Raw genomic sequence first — 18138 nt, 5'->3', positions numbered from 1 at the left:
TAAAAAATTACACTTAATGTAATTAATGAGAATTATGATGTATTTTGTCACCATTAATAAAAAATTACAATGAATGCTTAAGAACCCTTATAAATACACCACTATAACATTTCTTAGCATACTAAAAATATCTTAGTCACACTGGACTTCATTCATATTAATAAAATGGCACAAAACAAGTGGGAAACACTTGATAAAATGACAATAGATGTTTATAACAATTTTGTAAGGGCAACAAATGTAAAATAATAACCATAATGGCTTGATATGATAAAAAATGAAAAATAAGTAATAAGGACTTCAAGCAGGCAAGAGATCAAAATCGTCACTGACTAGAACCATAGGTACATGCTCTTCCTCAATATTTGGCTCAATACTATTGCTGCACAAATGTAATTCTTTGAGCTTCCAACCCCAGTCCATTTTCTGAACAGCATGAAGGCTCTCTGCTTCATTGTGATGTCTAAGTAACATGGATTCCTGGAAAAATAAAATATAATCAAAAATTTCACAACTATAAGTTTTTCAAGTAATTTACCTTGATTTTTTCCCATTTATCATCCACATCTTGAAGCCACGACAAAAAAAGACGACCATTATAACGGGAACGTGCATGTCGATCTTTTTCTTCTTGCTCTGGGGTCATAATATTGTATACCTCATCATCTTTTAATATAGTGCACACAGAAAACGGTAATGATTGATTAGCCAATGCACGTGCAGCACGACCATGAACCCTGAGTATCTCTTGTTCTACGCTCAAAACTAATTTTTCTTTTTCAACAATATGCTTAAAAGAAAATAATAGTAAATGAAATAAACAATAATAGTAGTAGTATACAATTTAAGTACATATTAAATATTCTGTAATTAAAATTTAAAATTATTAACTAACTTGTATTCGAAGTCTTTGTCTCTCTTTTTCTTGTTCAACAAAAAGCTTTTTAAGCTGTTCGTGCAAATTGGCTGGTGATGGTGTTTGAATATTAACTACACGACTATTAGAGTTATTTGCCAACACATAAGTGCACCTGTTCATGAGATAATCTTTAAAACCAGATGGTGGTTTTGGCTGCACTGGAAATAGGCCTTTACGCCTTTTGTCAATCTAAAAGTTGCAAATAAAACTAAAATTTAGTATGTACACATTTTAAGTATTTAATATAAGTAATTTACTTGTTTTCTAATATTCAGAAACATTTGATAACAATTGGTAACCGGAGCAGGATCATTAGTTGAACCGGACGGATTTGTTTCAGTAGCAGCAATATTTGCAGCAGAAGAAGTATCACTATTTTCAGACTCTGTTCGACTAGCTTTTAATTTACGACGCCTAGGGTGTAATTCAATCCCTGAAAGTTCAGCAGTTACAGCAGTTTCTGATGTAGTAGTAGTTGTGGTAGTGGTTGTGCTGGTTGACTGTTTTTCTTCTACAGTTGTAGGCGCTGAAGCATTATCAGTCTGTTGTTCAGTACGTGCAACTGGCGAAGGATTGGTTGACCCTGTTTCTGCAGTTGTTGTTGCTGCTGCTGGTGAATTAGTCTGTACTAACTGTTCTTCAGGAACAGAAGGTGAATTGCCTCGACTAGGTGCACCACTGCTATTACTACCAGAACGGTTAGATGACCGAAGTACCCTAGTTTGAGGGGATTTCTGTTCATCAGTATTAATAGTATCAGACCCTTGCTTTTGTGGTGATTTAGGCGAGTTAGGTTGGTTTGATGATGGAGGAGACTCTTCAGAAGGAACAACATAGGGTAACGCTGTATGATGATGAGAACGATTACCATTTTTTCCATTAGTTCTACTACCAGTATCAGCATCTGTGGTCGGTATCACAATTTTAAGGGGAGGAACTTTGGGACCTCCACCTGGGCTATCAGCACTAGAAGGACCTGAACCATTTGATTTATTATCTTCATCACTTTCAGGTTTTGGACTGGAAGCATCACTTTTACCTAATAACAGAAAACAAAAATTAAGAATTTAAAATGTTAAAAAGATCAAATCTTTACCTTTGGAATTTTGATTTTGTTCTTCCTTGCGTTTCTTTGGTTTCACTTCTTCATCTGCTTCAGCTGGAGGGCGTTTTAAATTTTCAGTACCTTTAGATACTTTTGTTGCAGTTTCTTTTTCTAGATTCTTTTCAGTTTCAACCGTGTCACCTGATCCATTCTCTTTAACATCATCGGTTTCTTTGGTCACACTGGTAGATGCAGTTTCTGCAGATGTAGTAGCCGGTGTACTCGATGTCGTTACTGGGGACGATTGAGCAGGTGTTTCTAGTTTTTCTTCAGTCTCAATAGTTTTACTATGAAAATATGTTAAGCGATTAAACAGATTAAAAAAATTACTAACAACAAAATAATGACACATACGTATCGCTCGACATGTTGCAGTTATTGTGTTCTTCAGCTAATTTCTTGTTCTTTTCATCTTGTCGAGACGATGAACTTTTAAATTGGTTGTTGCCCGTATTAGTAAGGCGCAAAGTCACTCTAGGCGATGAACCGTGCGATTGTTTGTCATTATTTCCAGCAGCTGTTGAAAAAAAATACATTAAAAATCAACATAGTGAAATAACAAATAGTTACTCAAAGTCGAGAATTCAAATGAAAAAAATATTTAATTAGACCAATTGTGCATATACCACTGCTTGTAACGAGTAAACAACACGTTTATATTATCGATGTGTACGTGATATATAGCAATTGTAAAACTATTTTTAACGTCAGTATTTGGGTAAGAGAACATGCCTCAGATAAGAGAACATTTTTTTCAACTTGAGCGCGTGTAAAAGTAGAGCATGAATTCCTATTAAACATTTAATGACTTCAAATATAGACAAAAATGTATATTATTGGTCAATTACTTTTATTTTTAGAAACTTGCTAACTTTTAAAAATAATATCAATATTTATTTTATTTATTATGTACATGAAAATATTTTTTTTTAATTAAAACAGCGCCCGATAAACTTTTAATGAATTTCTAAAAAAAAAATTAAAACAAATGACTGCACTAATAAATCTTTCAAAGATTATTCAAACATTTGAGTAAATAATAATGATTTCTTATTGTTAGTATATCAGCAATATTTATAAATAAGTTTATTATTTCCTAATTTTTTCTTAGCATCCCAATTTATTTATAATTATTTTATTTAATATTTGACAAATCAGGGAAAATAAATATAACCTAAGAAATTATAACTAAGGTATGGGGATTATTATGCAAAACATATTGGGAAATGTGCATACAGAATATCAAATATATGCAAAAATTTATTATGCTCTAAAAATTAAATTAAATATCTTAAACAATTACATAACATAAAAATAAACTAGATTAAAATAAATGTTCACTTTTGCTGACATATTTAGCAAAATTGTTACCAGGTTATTATTATAATTATTATAATAATGTAAATAAACAATGAAATCCAAACTCAAACATATTATGATGGTACTGCAGAAGAGTTATTGATAATAAAATATGAATGTAAGATTTTAAAATTATTTTATCAAAACAATATAAGTGAAAAATCACTAAGAAAAAGGATTTCAAAAACATTTTTTTTTTAATTTTGTAATTTAATTATACATTATGTTAATTTTTCTATTCGAAATTTCAGGGATATCAGTTATTTCTATGATAAGTATAATATTTATAATTGAATAAATACCATTGAAGAAATGTTATTTTAAAACGTCGTCTTTAAATTACACATGGTAACCTCCTATAAAAGAGAAATTAAATGAGGCGTAAGACAAAATAGAATTTTTATATTGATTCTGATCTCACTAACCAATTCCACGCCTATCTTATAAAAAGAAATTATACCAAAGTCAATTTGATAAAAAATGACATATCACCTCTTGTTGTGTATGCCTGCAAAATATAATTTAAACACTCTTCACAAAAATAGGTTCATGTTACTGATACTCAACAATTTCGAATAAAATATAAAAATAGATAAAATTAAAAAATACTTTGAAACTTGGTTCCTTCGATCTCCGTTGGTAGTCGAAATGATGATTAAAATCACAAAAAAAAAGCAACCGCATGAGGGAGAACCAATGACAGATAAATTAATTACACAGGTTGCTATTGCCGCAATAAAGTTTTTTTTTACTATTTTATAACTGTAGATAAATAAATTTTTGACAAAAATTTTAAGCATGATAGTATATAATTCAATTAATATTTAAAGTCGAATATATAGCATTCCTTAACACGTTTTTAAAATCATTTTTTTTTTCTTTTTTAATAAATATAATATTTGGTCTTCTTATTAATAAACCCGTGTTAATATTTAATCGATAATTGTGCAATATTTTATTCATAATGTGTTAGAAACTAGTTACTTGACTCGTCTACTTTTTGCCACATCCATTAAACGAGATAACAATTTTCATTACAACTCATATTCTAATTTACTTTTATCAACTTTTATTACTAATTATTTTATTCTTTCTTTCTAAAAAATACTTCTAACGTTTATCATTTATATAAATCTTGTTCACTATCAAAATTAAAAAATACTAAAAAAAAAAAAGACAATTTTTAATGAATAAATTACTATTGGTAGTAACGCGAAGTAACAAGTGCAACTTATGTTTTAACTCGCCAAACGCGAACTAGAATATTATTAACAATAATGAAGTAATAATTAAGACCAAACAAATGATTATAACTCTATGAACCTATAACTACTTACCTAAGTAAACAAGACAAATTTAATAGATTTCTTTGAAATAACAAATAGGGTTAACGAATATATGGTATATATTGTTCACGGTATCAATTTATTAGCCATAATGTGTTCATTACTCATTGTTATTTTCACAAATATTGGTTTACTAAGAAATTCTAGTGAAATTTTAATAACTTTGCTGACAAAAATTTATTGTGTTTTCGACTATTTCTGCTGGTAGTGAAGTTAGTATGGCGGCCATTATCGTGTAACATTTCATTTGCCATTGGTTCTCAATTTGTGATCTCTTGCGATACAACTTATCATCAAAATATCAAATACTAAAATTTTATCTTACTTGACTTTAATACTTTCATTTATAGCAAAATTTTAAAATAAAATTGTTTTATTAATAAATTCTAATGATTAAAATAGTATATTATTTTCACGCAACAATTAATTTTACCAAATTAACCTTTTTCAATAATAGCATGATACTAATGAAACTTAAATCGAAATTAGTATAGTTTAATAAATAGCTATTAACTTTAATTTTGAAAAAAATATTCAACTACATAATATTACCTCGAATAAATTTGTATTATTTATTATACAGTTGTAATATATAAAGATCAAATAGGAATATTACATACAACAAAAAGAATATTTTGTATAAAATGAAACAACAAGTCAATCAGTTCATTATTAATTTCATTTCATCGCACATGCTTAAATATAAAGTTTGTAAAATTTAATAATACAAATGAAACTTATTGATTTAACTTCATTAAAAATTTATTTTTTTCCATATGAATGAATGACTGCACAAATTACAAGTACAAGATGATTGTAATTGTTACAAGATAATTGTAATTGTTATAAATGGAAACATTTTTTTGTTTACCTACAAAAGGAATCAGGATATAAGTGCAATTAATTAAATATATTAGAAAAATAAATTATTTCAATAGTCAGGATTCAATTTAAAATGAATTTTACAATGTTTATTTGTTTTGTTAGTTATTAAAGTGAAAAATTCGTAGAAAAAATAAACAAAAGTAAAAAGTTAAATTTTAATACGTTAATTAAAATAATAAAAACTAAAGAAATTACGATTATTTATCATGGAATTGATTTTTCAGGAATAAAATCCTTCTTAATCCTTATCAATATATATCGATACAGGCAAATAAAATATTAAAGTCATCATAGATTACATTGGTTATAAGCAATAATGTAACAATAAAAAAATTTAAATAACACACAAGACAACAAATAATGAAAAATTATCTAATGTATGCAATATTTAGTTAAAATCTATAAGTTTATCTATAAATTTATATAGTTATTAATGCTAATTTCAAATTTGGCTTCAGATTTTTTCTATCAAATCAAATTTTTGACATAATTACTAATTAGTTAATTAATTAAACAATTTATCATTATAAGAAAATGTAAAGTAATTTATTTTAACTTATCTAGTAAAACTTGATGATGTTAAGAATTGTGAAAAATAGGGATTTATCCTTCAATTTTAACAGTGTTTATACTGATATTCAGAAAAATTGCTGAATATTTCACTATACCTGTTTTTTGATTAATCTCATAATTATGAAATTGTTACCAACAGATAAATACTTCCGTGAGTAATTAAAAAATATAAACTTTTTGATTTTGAAATAACTGGGAAAAACGCAATTAATGAAAAATATATATACGTAAAGCTCAAATATTAAAAATAAAACTACACTTTTATTATTTTAAATGTTTTTATGAATTTTTTGTGATTAGAAAAAATTATTTATAAAATAATGGAGTGATTTGATTTGGCGGATAACGTTAAATTTAAAACACACTTATTTATAAAAACCGTTGAACTTTGACAAATAAATCCCAAATCTTGAATGATTCTTTTTAAACGTCAAATTTTATCAAATAATTGTAAAAAAAATTATTTTTTAGTTTTTATAATAATTAAATTATTTTATTAAAGCTTAATTACTAACTAATTATCTTAAAAACTTTATGTGATGACAAAAATCTGAAGCCAGATTTGTTATAAGTGTCGAAATAACTTATAGAATTAACCTAAATATTGTAGACAGAAAAATTACTATCGACTATATAATTAAAAGAACACCTATTGTTGGAAGACTCTTTCCAAAGAGATTAATTTCAATTAAAAATAATTAATCATTACAGTTTATGTTTCAATAGCTTGTAAGTCAATTAAGAACAATACCGAAGAATAAATTATAGTTAATGTAGTTGGTTGAATTAATTACGGAATTCGTAATTCTTAAAAACTTTATTTTGACCTGCTATTAGGTCATCTAATTCACAAGAGCTATTTCAAGAATGAATATTGCCAAGTTTAATTCATCATATATAATTTATATCAATTTACAAAGTAGAGTTAGAGCGTTACATATATATATATATATATATATATATTCATTTCAATAGAAAAAAAAAAAGAGAATACCTTTAACTAATAAATATAATGTGATAAAGAAGACGAGTATGTAGAGAGTGGTGCATGTGTCAATGTTTCAACAATAGTGAAACGGCATTTTGTCTTTTAATGATGCAGCAACGAGATACGGGAAACATGACAACGTCGCTATGACGAATCGAAACCTTTCTCCACCCAATCAAACCACCTACCCCGGGAACATGGCAATAGAATGAACATTTCAAAAGACCTCTTTTACGCGACAAAGAAAAAATTATGATACGAAAAAAAAAAGAAATTCTAACCTTTATATACGTTCAAGATCTGGGGGTATATCACAGTATTAAGTCCCTGGCAGGGTTATCACAATCGAACTACACACCAGCAGTGTACGATAACAACAACGGCACCAACAAAAACAACAGAAACGGCGCGCACTCACTGTATAGCAAACACTGCCAACTGTGCCGGCCTGGAACCGTGGTCGAGTTAAATCGAATAGTACAGACTAAAACGCCTCGTGGTCGCGGTGTGCGTCCGCGAGAGAAACGTTCAAGGTCAACGGCGACGTCGTACCATCGCTTTACAATAGTACCCCACTTTGGTAAAATTATGGATAACTTTCCAGAATAACCAGACTCCCGAACCTTGTCCCCCATCAACTGTTCCAGTTATTTTCTCTTCCAAATGTCGTACGCGCCAACAATAATTATGCGTTTTAGGTTTTCCCTACAAAAGCCGTAACTTGTTCATTTCACCTTAGCGCAGCAAAGCCATGTTGTAAATGCATTTATATGGACACAATTGAAATATTAACGTATCAGTTATGACATTTGCATTACTTCTTATTCATATCACCCAATGAATATACATACAAAAATACTGCATCATAGTCACCCACGTCTAAAATACCTCCACAACTAGCGAGTGCAGTTGATAGATTAAAACAAGGATTGTTTGTTAAATTAAATAAGATTTAATTGAAACCAGTATAATAATTTGCATTTTAAAAACGAGATTATTTCGATTGTCAACTTTTTAAAAAATAAATTCAATTTTAGAATATACTATGATTAAATAGTATGAGAAAAGACATAATTACTCATCTAATTAAAACAAACATAAAAAAAGCAATTTTTACATTGAATTAACATAGAACTAGGTTGATACGTAACATACATTTCAATAAATTTAAAAATAAATGTAAAATTTTTTTTAATAAAACTACAATCAAGATATTGATAAATGACTTTTTTTTTTTTTAATCATAAAATCTGAAGCTAAGAAAAAAATGTCAGTTTATTAATTAGAAAACGTTCTACAAATGACATATATTTTTTGTAATAACTTCTAAAAAAAAAATTGTTTTTCAATACAAAAATTTTAAAACAAATTTACGTCATATTACAATCAAATAAAGAAAAAAACATTTTAACTATCATTTAAGAGTTTAAATGTGCCAATTGTTATAATGCACAATAACAATGGTAGATATTTTGTCATTTGCAAAAATGGTCACCTTAATATAAACTGAACTTTTAAATTTAATTTTTTTTATACATATTTAAGATCTACGTCTCAATAATTATTGAAAATTTATTATTGATAAAGTGACCTATTAGTCAACAGAGTAAATATTGATAAGTATTCAACATTATTATGTAATGTAGTTTTACACAGATCAAAAAAAAATTAGTTCGTTTAATACGACTTTAAGATGTAAAGAGCAAATAAATGAATACTTGTACATTTAACAAAACGTAAATTAAGCAATCATATTTTATTTATGAAATTTAAAAACGAAGGTTTTTCAATACTAATAGCGTTTCTATGAGTCATTTTATTGATACTCTTTTATGCGTCACGTCATGCGCCAGGTACAGTATTGCAAATAATACGTGTACATGGTACACGTATTGCAAATGAATCGACCAAGAGCATTTCTCGTGTAATTTTTTTTCTCTTTATAATTGTCTAAAACGACATGCTATTTGTAACCGTTACATTATTAAAAAAATCTTAATTCAGTTTCAATGTTGGTATTGTAACAATATAAGTGGCTAATAAAAATAAGCAAAATTCATGATATTCTGCCATTTATTTTTGTAAATCAACCGTAACCTGTAAGGAAGCCAAAAATTTCACGGAATTTGATAAATATTAGCATTAAATTTAAGTTTTCAACCAAACTCACTAAACTGGTTTAAATTATTAGTCATCGAAAGAAAAGAGTGTTGGGATGTAAATTAAATATTATAATATTTCAAATAACTTCCGATCAAAACAGTTATTACATACAAAATGTTAATATAATTAGCATGAAAATAATTCTCGAAAACTCAGTTTTAATTTAATAAAAAACTCTGTTATTAATAATATAACGAGAGTCCCTAGCAAATAACAAACAACGCGACTACTCTGTATATTTTATATGTATGTAATAACAGATATGATTTATAATTGAAAATATGTAGTAAAAATGTCGAAGCACCTAAGTATTAAAATTCATACATAATTATTACAAAATATACCTATTAAACAATAATTTTGAGAAATGTTTAAAGAGTTAATAATAAAATAATTTAATGCTTGGAAAATCAATATATTATTTTGATTTTAAACGTATAAAATTTATAAGAAATGTGATAATAAATTAATAATAACAATTACCTGTTTTTTTGATTGATTAAAAATGCCTACATTATTATTTTTACGATAGACATGTTAAAGGTAATTTCACTGTTGTTTACTGATAAATTAAATTATCAAAGAAGTACTTATAAAAATGATAAAACTACATTTTAACTTATATTATCCAAATATAGTTTATAATTATTTAATTAAAACACTTTTAAATACATACCATTGACAGAGATAATCATGTAAAAAACAAAATAACTCAATTGAACAATACTCAAAGATCTATAAAAAGTAGCAAAAAAAAGAAGATTCAAGATAAACAGTCTAACCGCTCACTGATTTTAAAACAGTAATCATAAGTTACAGTGTAAAATTAGTAAGCTGATTCTTGGAACATTTTGACTTACAAAAACTTATTCTAAGTATTATTTATTATTTTTAATTAATAATTAAGAAAAATTTAGTAAAAATGTTGTATTGTTAAGTGATTTCCTAAAACTTTATTATCTACTACAATGTAAGTTTTTCATTTTTTCAACACAAGTCAATTAATTAATATAATTTTTTGTACGTATTCAAAGCAAAAAATTATCCACTATAATGATTTTTATAATTTTTAACTAAANTACTAGAATGTAAGTTTTTCATTTTTTCAACACAAGTCAATTAATTAATATAATTTTTTGTACGTATTCAAAGCAAAAAATTATCCACTATAATGATTTTTATAATTTTTAACTAAATTTAATACAATAAAATATGTATGCAATTATTAATCATAAGTGTCATTTTGTTTGATTTAAATTTTTAAGTCCACTGGCGACCAAAATCGCATATTATTATAATAATAGTACATATAAGTATGACAGCCGACGGTCATTGTGTTAAATCACCCCCCAAACTATGTCTTCACTTTTTTGTAATTTTTGTTATAAATTGAGAGGTTTATAAAAAAAAAACAAGAAAACTGAAAAACTGATTTTGTAAAATATACTCGTCACTCATTCAGAAAGTAAAATGAAAAACACAAAATGTTTTGTAAAATCAAAATTAGACAGTTCAACAAAAGTATTTTATATTCTATCAGTAACTTATTAAATTTATTTTCTCTTGAAATTTACCAAACATTAATAATTTCAATGCAATGAAGACTCAAAAGGTTTTTTTTTAATTTATGTACGAACTTTAATTTCACAGTTTACGTTTTTAATAATAATAATTGTTTAATTAAAATAAAATATTACTTAATAATATTAAATATAACAGAACCAACATTCTTTGGCGCAGATATGCAATAGTTCCACGCCAGATTTACCTTTATAAAAGACAAATACACACTAGAACCATCATCATGACATCATTTTCATTAGGTGTGCCCACAATAGTAGCCGTTTATTTAAACACATTTGATTTCTTGGCATCGTATCTCACGTAAAACTTATCGCGGAACAGAACGTTGCCAAAAAAATTGTACTTTATACCCCCGTGTGTTCGTGTAAAACTATTCTGTGTAAGTATGCCACACTACAGAGTTATAACGACTCGAACAAACAGGTCTTAGAAGCAAAAGAGTATATACACATAGAATATAAAAAATAAATATATTTTTGATGAGTATGTCCTTAAAAGCTAAATTCAAAATATCCAACTTACGCACTTTAAATTCAAATAACTTTGGTATTATTTATAATTTATTCCAGGTATTTTTATCCAATATTAGTTGAGGTTAAACCAGATGATAAAATAAACATTTTATAAGTGCAGTAGATCAATGATAATATAATAATAACCAAATTTCACAGAAATATAAATTGAAGATTGATAATTTCCAACACTTAAATATTCTATTTTTAATTTTTTATTATCCAAATTAACTATATAACTAATTACATAATATGGTAAGTGATTATTGATTCATAAGTGACGCAATGTTACTTTTACGGTACAGTCAATTTTAAATGGTTTTATATTAACCGCACTAAAATTGTTTATGTTATAACGAAAAATTTGTACTTTACCCTAGCTTTCTATCCCATGGAATGTTATATGCTTTTTATTATTGGAGTTAGTAATTTTTCAGAAGATTTCAATTAATTTAATAATTTTTTTTAAGCTTGAAGAAAGTATCCATACTACAAAACCAAAATATTTAAATAAACTAACTCGGCAGGATAATTTAAAATAAAAAATTCCTCAAAATATAAGTATAGTTAAAGTATCACTAAAATTATTAATTTCTAAAATATCTCTAAATATCAATTACTATTTTTTTTTCTATTTCTAGACTTCCGTAATAAATAAAAATAAATTCAATAAAAATCTTTGATGAATTTTTAAATATTAAAAATAAGTTTATTTGTAAATTATTATGACCATAAACAATCGTAGCAACGACAGTAAGTATTTCACTAAAAAAATTTAATTTTCAATTTACCTTATAATAATTGTAATGCTATAATAATAATTATTATTATTGCATTAATAATTTTTATTATCATAAACATTGCGTTTCATTCGAGAAAAATAAATATATTTGCAGATTTACACTAACACATATTTTATTTTAGACTAAGAAAATAATAACTGATTACATTGAAAGCCTTATGTTTACCATTAGTAAGGTGATAGGTGGTAGGAGAATGATCATCAAAACCATAAACAGAAAACATGTTTTTAAATAACGTATTAGTATTGTTGTTTTGACGTTTTGTCATATATGTAAATAATCCATAATGTAAATCAAAGGAATACAAAATATTTAAAAATTAATAATGTATTTCATCTAATGTAAACTAAATAAGTATATACAATTACATGCAAATGTAGGCTTAACAGTTGAGAATTTGATTTCTATTACGAGTTAGTGTACATGGTACAATTTGACAGTTTTCCATTGTCATGTTTGTACATTAACAATAGCATTTTTTTTAAATAATGATAATAAATTTCATGTTCAACGAATTTAACAAAAAACAGCATTAAACATAGTCATGTATTCTATCATCTCTTCTGAACAAAAAAAATTCTGAGAATAATAGACATAATTTACATATTTTTACTAAAGGAAATTTCTAGTTTTATTTCAATCTTTTAAAATAAGAAGAATTAAAATGAAAAATATCATTAGATCCATAATTAATCAAGTGTCTATCCTTAATAATTGGAAGTGAAATATATTTAATGGACACTTACATTTTATCAATTTATTTAATACAGAAAATACTCGGTAAACGTTTCAAGAACAACTATTTTTGTAGTGACAACACATTTAAAAATTGTACAAAATATATTTTAGATATATTAAGCAACATTTTGAAAGCATGCTGATAAAATGTAGAGTAATCTTAAATATAGTTAAATTGTTTTGTATTTATTTTTAAATACTTCAATTTTTTAACTAGGGAAAATAATAAAACAAATATTTTAAAAGTATTTCTAAAACTCCAACGTATTTACAGAACTAATACGTGTTATAGAATGTATACATACACGTCAACCAATCAAATAATGAGTAATTTTAATTCAACAATTAGTTCTAAAAAAATGATATTGAGCAACAAAACATGTTTTTGAAGTTTGTATAAATTGCGATGATCATAATCATTATAGTTTTATGGGCTAAATTCGAATAATAATCAATTGATGAATAAAATGCAGGTCAATGGACGTCACGATGAGTAATTTATTTTTTATCAAATAAATAATACCAAAGTACTATTAAAATATATCCATATAGCTATTTTTCTATGTCCATATTACAGAAATACAGTTATTTTCTCAGGATATGATTAATCTAGCTACAGACAAAGCTTGTTAGTAATAAATAATCAATTTCAAATGAACAAAACAATAAATAACAGTTGTTGTATTATCGACTATATTAAATTATATATACAACACCAATAAAAAAAATAATGATAAATGTTTTACTAAATAATTTCGATTTCCCTATAGTTATAGTTTTCCTTTATCGTTTAACATAAACTAGTCAAAATTCTGTATTTTTTTTCTGAAAAAATATTTTAGAAAACAAGAAATATTTAAACGGTTTTAGCAATTATCATTATACACGGGTTATAGTTATTTTATCATGACCTCATAAGCATTTAAGTAAAAAAGTAACTGGGCAAAGTTAAACATTAAATAATGTAAAATAATTTTATGGATGCAACCTATATTTATGGATTGCACAAGCTAATGTTCAAAAAACAATAGCAAACAACAATGAAATTTATGATGGAAACTCTTTATAAACTACTAAACACAATGAACGTATAAAATAGTACATACATTCATCACGAATTTATTAAGACTGTATAAATTAAATGTGTTTAACCTCTTTTAACAAGAATATCAAAAATTACCAAATGAATGTACTGATTTTTAAATATGTTTTAAAGGTCATTATTCAAATTGATTATGTATTAAGTAAAATAAAAACTTTTAATTAAATCTATCATTAATTTATTTGAATTTACACAATAATATAAAATAGGACGCCACCACATAGCTATCATTTCTCTACTAGAAAATAATTCTTAACGTTACAGGAAACATAACTTTTAATTAGACTCACATATTTAAATTATTTACAAAAATAAAGACCAAATTACAATTCAATAGTCAGTTAAGTTGTTCTTTGAGATAGTCTTGACTTAAATTGTTTATTTAATAATTTATATATTTCTAACAATGAAAATAAAAATGTAATAATTTAAGAAAAATAAGCAATTTTAACACAAAAACGTTTAAAGTAATAATAAAAATTATCTAGTATAATGGACAGACTTAACATTATTTTGCTCAAATATTTTAGGAAAATCATCCTGGAAATGTTTTAAGATGAGAACATAAAAATACTTGCAATTTTGAAACTAAAAATCAAACATAGTATCAAACATACTTCAAATTGTATGGAATGCTTAAAAAAATATTAGTCATTTTCTTTGATTTTATCTTAATAAGTATTTCATATGACTATGATAACATTTGTTCACCACTTAGTATGACCAATGCGATATAAACCGGTTATAAGGGTAAGAATTAATACTATGGTATTAAATAATAACAATAAAGATTTCTTGAAAATTAAGAACTATCTAGAGTCAATTATTCGAGATCATAAATATAATTTAGATATAAATATATTTAAATATAAACAACTAAAATATATTATGAATTCACAATACATAAGAGATCAGTAATTATTTTAAACTCAATATTCATTCTATGAAATTAACTTAAGGGTATTATTAAGGTAATATTGATTTAACAGATAGCTCATAACTTGCAAAATATAAGTATTTAAAATACACAAAATAGAAATTACAAAAAAAAAAATGTAATTTTTCGTAATAAATTTGATTTTTAATGCGTATAACGGAAGTAATTAATAGGAAATGGCAATAAACATTAATAACAGATTAAATAAGATAACATTTTAAAATAAATTATAAGCCGAATGAAACATTACACGATATAACGTCTTCTGCAGATTTCTAATATTCATATTTTTATCAACTATGCAGTTTACTCTAAATATAACTTACTCATTTATCAACATATTGTAACGGAGATTAGAGCAAAGCTATTCTAATGAGTTTTAAGAATTGAAGATTAGAAAAATGCGGTGTTACTATTGTTATAACAAAATGTTTTTAAGATGAAAATAATTGACCAAGCTAAAATGTTTCAACTAAATACATGTTTGAGTTGTAACATGTATTAATTTAACAGACAATACGAAAAGGGTTCCTGGTAAATAAAATAAATCTACCTATCATTAATTTTTGTTAAGTCTTAATTTTGAAGGTTTGAAAATCACTTTATTTTATTTTGATTGAATATAAAATGTTACCGTGATTACTCAATTTTTCAATTTAAATCAGCAAAAATTAAAAAATGTAAATTTTTGTTAAATATTTATTCTGAAAAGTCAGTTAAAAAAGAATAGACGTCAATTTGACAACATTTTTATTCGACCTTTATTTTCAAACTTCAAATACTAGAAATTCGAAACATATTATTTAAGGTACTATGAAATACTACATAGTTTGGAATAAATTATTTTAATAGAGCATAAATTTATCGGGAAGTATTTTTAACAGTTTAGAAGAATAAAAACCACGTGACTATTGAATTCAATATAATGTATCGTGTAATATAAAAATGTATTAGTTAAATAAAAAAAGAATTTCTTTAAATAATAAATAAAAGAAAATTACTCCAAGTAATATTTTTATCAAAAATGTTCGTAACAACGACGGTAATTATATCTAACAAGATATCTATTTCGCGAAATGGATCACAATTTTAAGCATCTTTGGTTATTTACTGGCACAAGAAATATTAAGCATAAAAAATCTACTGAAATCACTTCATTAATTCAAGAATTTTTGGCAGTAAAATAATAACATTTCTTAATAAAATGAAAATAAAAAATCAAACCGTACTTGTCTTGTAACGTTTTTTGTACGCGCTCATGTTGCCAGTTTCCTCGTTGGCTCACAGCACGGCCACCATATCGGCCCCCGACGATCACGCAACGTCGCACAACCACCACGACGCGGGTAATCAACAACAGAGTGAATGGACGGTGGAGTAGCGGGGAAGAAACGGCGGCCGGTGAAATAAATAAATAACGAACTTGATTGTCAGCAGCAGCGCGACGACAACGACAACGGCGGCGGTGGCAGTGGTGGCAGACGCTAGCCGGGGTGGTGGTAGCGCAGCGGTGCGGTGAAGGCGAAACGAAATGAAAGCGCCACCCGGACCGTTTCGGACAACGGCTTTGGTTATAAACTGCTCGGAGTGTATATGTTATTGGTGGTGGCAAGCGGCTTCGTCGTCCGTCGTCGTTGTTGCCGCCGCTGTAGTGGTGCGTGTGCGTACGCGCGCGCCGCTTCTATATGGGTGCGTGTTGCCAGGATTTCGTACAACAAACGGCAACGGCGCGGGAAACGGCCAAACAATACTGTACAGCACGACAAGAACTGCCAGGACGCATTAGCGACCGGGGAGGCGCGGCCTATGCGAACGGTCCCCGCGCCGCTGCCTCCTACCATTTATTTGAACTGGCAACATTGCCATCGACCTTGGGACCTCCAAAATTTCACATTATACCCTTTGCTCGTCCCTCCCACTCCGTACAAGTATTTCGCACGCCTTATCTGATTATTGAGATATATTCCTACGTTTTTATAGAGAGCAATTGAAGGCTTGGTGCAACAACCTCCAGATAGATAACATTTATTTTAATTATTCAGGAAAAACAATTTTATTACAATTTTTCCTTTATAAGTAATTGTTAAATGATTTTTTAAAATTAAAGATGTCCATTAATAATAGGAAAATAAAACTTGTTTTTGTTCAGAACTACTCAGAAAAATCACATTTATTCAAAATTATGCGCAATATCAATAAACCATCAGGAATTTTTAAGTAGATATTTTTAATTATTTAATTTATAGAAATTATAAACTATTAACATAACTTAGTAATTTTAAATTTTTTGCGGCTGTAGTTGGACATTTTGTACCCCATGACAATAATTAATAATTGATATAACGAGAAAATTTGTTGTCCATTAATAGTGAACCTCGGAGTCGGAGGGTAACATTTTCTCCCATTAACATGAATAAGAATTAATATGAATAATTAATTAATACAAATAAAGTTATTCATGAAAACTACAAAATTTTATAGTTTTAAACAGACATGTATAGATACTTATGGCTACTTAGCAACCCCCAGAATGTCAATAGTACTTCCAAAAAGTCTAAAAAGTTATACTTATGATTATATAAAAGTATTTTTTAAATGCAGGAATTGCATTTTGTATCCAAAACAAATAGTTTTTACTATTTCAATCAATTTTTCTAAACTCTTTTCAATTAAAAATTATCAATTAATTGACAAAAAATATTTATGCATTCTTTTTTTGATAGAAATTATTTTAAATATTACAATATACTGATAAGTGAATCATTATTCTCAAAATTATAGTATACAAAATATTTACGTTTTCATTAGATAGGTTGTGTTGGTAATTATAATCAATAGAAATTTTATCTGGTTTTCTTGAAAAATATAATTGTTGTAACTTAAACAGGGTAGATAAAAAACATGTTTTTTAAAATTGTTTAAAACATAAGTAAACAGTTTAAAATTTTCATTAGACTAATGTAAATTTTGAAATGTTTAGTGTTTAAAACACTGTATATTTAAATCGTAACAATCCTGACCTTAAAACATGTTTCCATTAATCTATCAATAAATTGAGCTTTAAATTTACCATGAGTATTTTATATTAGAATTAATTGAGAAACATTTATTTAATTAATTTGAT

The 18138-nt window shown here is 26.4% G+C and overlaps 1 protein-coding gene across 3 annotated transcripts; it reads right to left on the bottom strand.

Annotated features, from left to right (window-relative positions):
- Positions 1–19: 19 nt before the first annotated feature.
- LOC126894758 (ankyrin repeat domain-containing protein 11) lies at positions 20–16712 on the bottom strand. 3 transcript variants are annotated; one of them, XM_050665995.1, is made up of 7 exons: positions 16244–16712; positions 2379–2541; positions 2016–2311; positions 1177–1958; positions 896–1108; positions 539–790; positions 20–480 (listed from the first exon to the last, which is right to left on the bottom strand). In XM_050665995.1, exons 1-7 carry the CDS (start codon positions 16272–16274, stop codon positions 301–303), a joined length of 1917 nt encoding a protein of 638 aa, XP_050521952.1. In that variant the 5' UTR covers positions 16275–16712; the 3' UTR covers positions 20–300. The 3 variants fall into 3 exon arrangements, with proteins under 3 accessions (XP_050521952.1, XP_050521954.1, XP_050521953.1); XM_050665997.1 differs by lacking the exon at positions 16244–16712 and adding an exon at positions 7457–7647; XM_050665996.1 differs by lacking the exon at positions 16244–16712 and adding an exon at positions 4368–4407.
- Positions 16713–18138: the final 1426 nt, after the last annotated feature.

This window comes from Daktulosphaira vitifoliae, unplaced genomic scaffold, assembly GCF_025091365.1.
Source record: "Daktulosphaira vitifoliae isolate Bord-2020 unplaced genomic scaffold, ASM2509136v1 Scaffold_1, whole genome shotgun sequence".
Taxonomy (NCBI): Eukaryota; Metazoa; Arthropoda; class Insecta; order Hemiptera; family Phylloxeridae; genus Daktulosphaira; species Daktulosphaira vitifoliae.
The sequence above is the reverse complement of the archived record's forward strand: the minus strand, read 5'-3'. Positions and strand labels throughout refer to the sequence as shown.

Coding starts and splice junctions, on each gene's coding strand:
- LOC126894758 (XM_050665995.1), bottom strand. CDS start 16,274: ATGAGCGCGTACAAAAAACGTTACAAGACAA. Junction 1,959..2,015: donor ACAAAATCAAAATTCCAAAG/GTAAAGATTTGA, acceptor TTCTGTTATTAG/GTAAAAGTGATGCTTCCAGT. Junction 1,109..1,176: donor TTCTGAATATTAGAAAACAA/GTAAATTACTTA, acceptor TGCAACTTTTAG/ATTGACAAAAGGCGTAAAGG.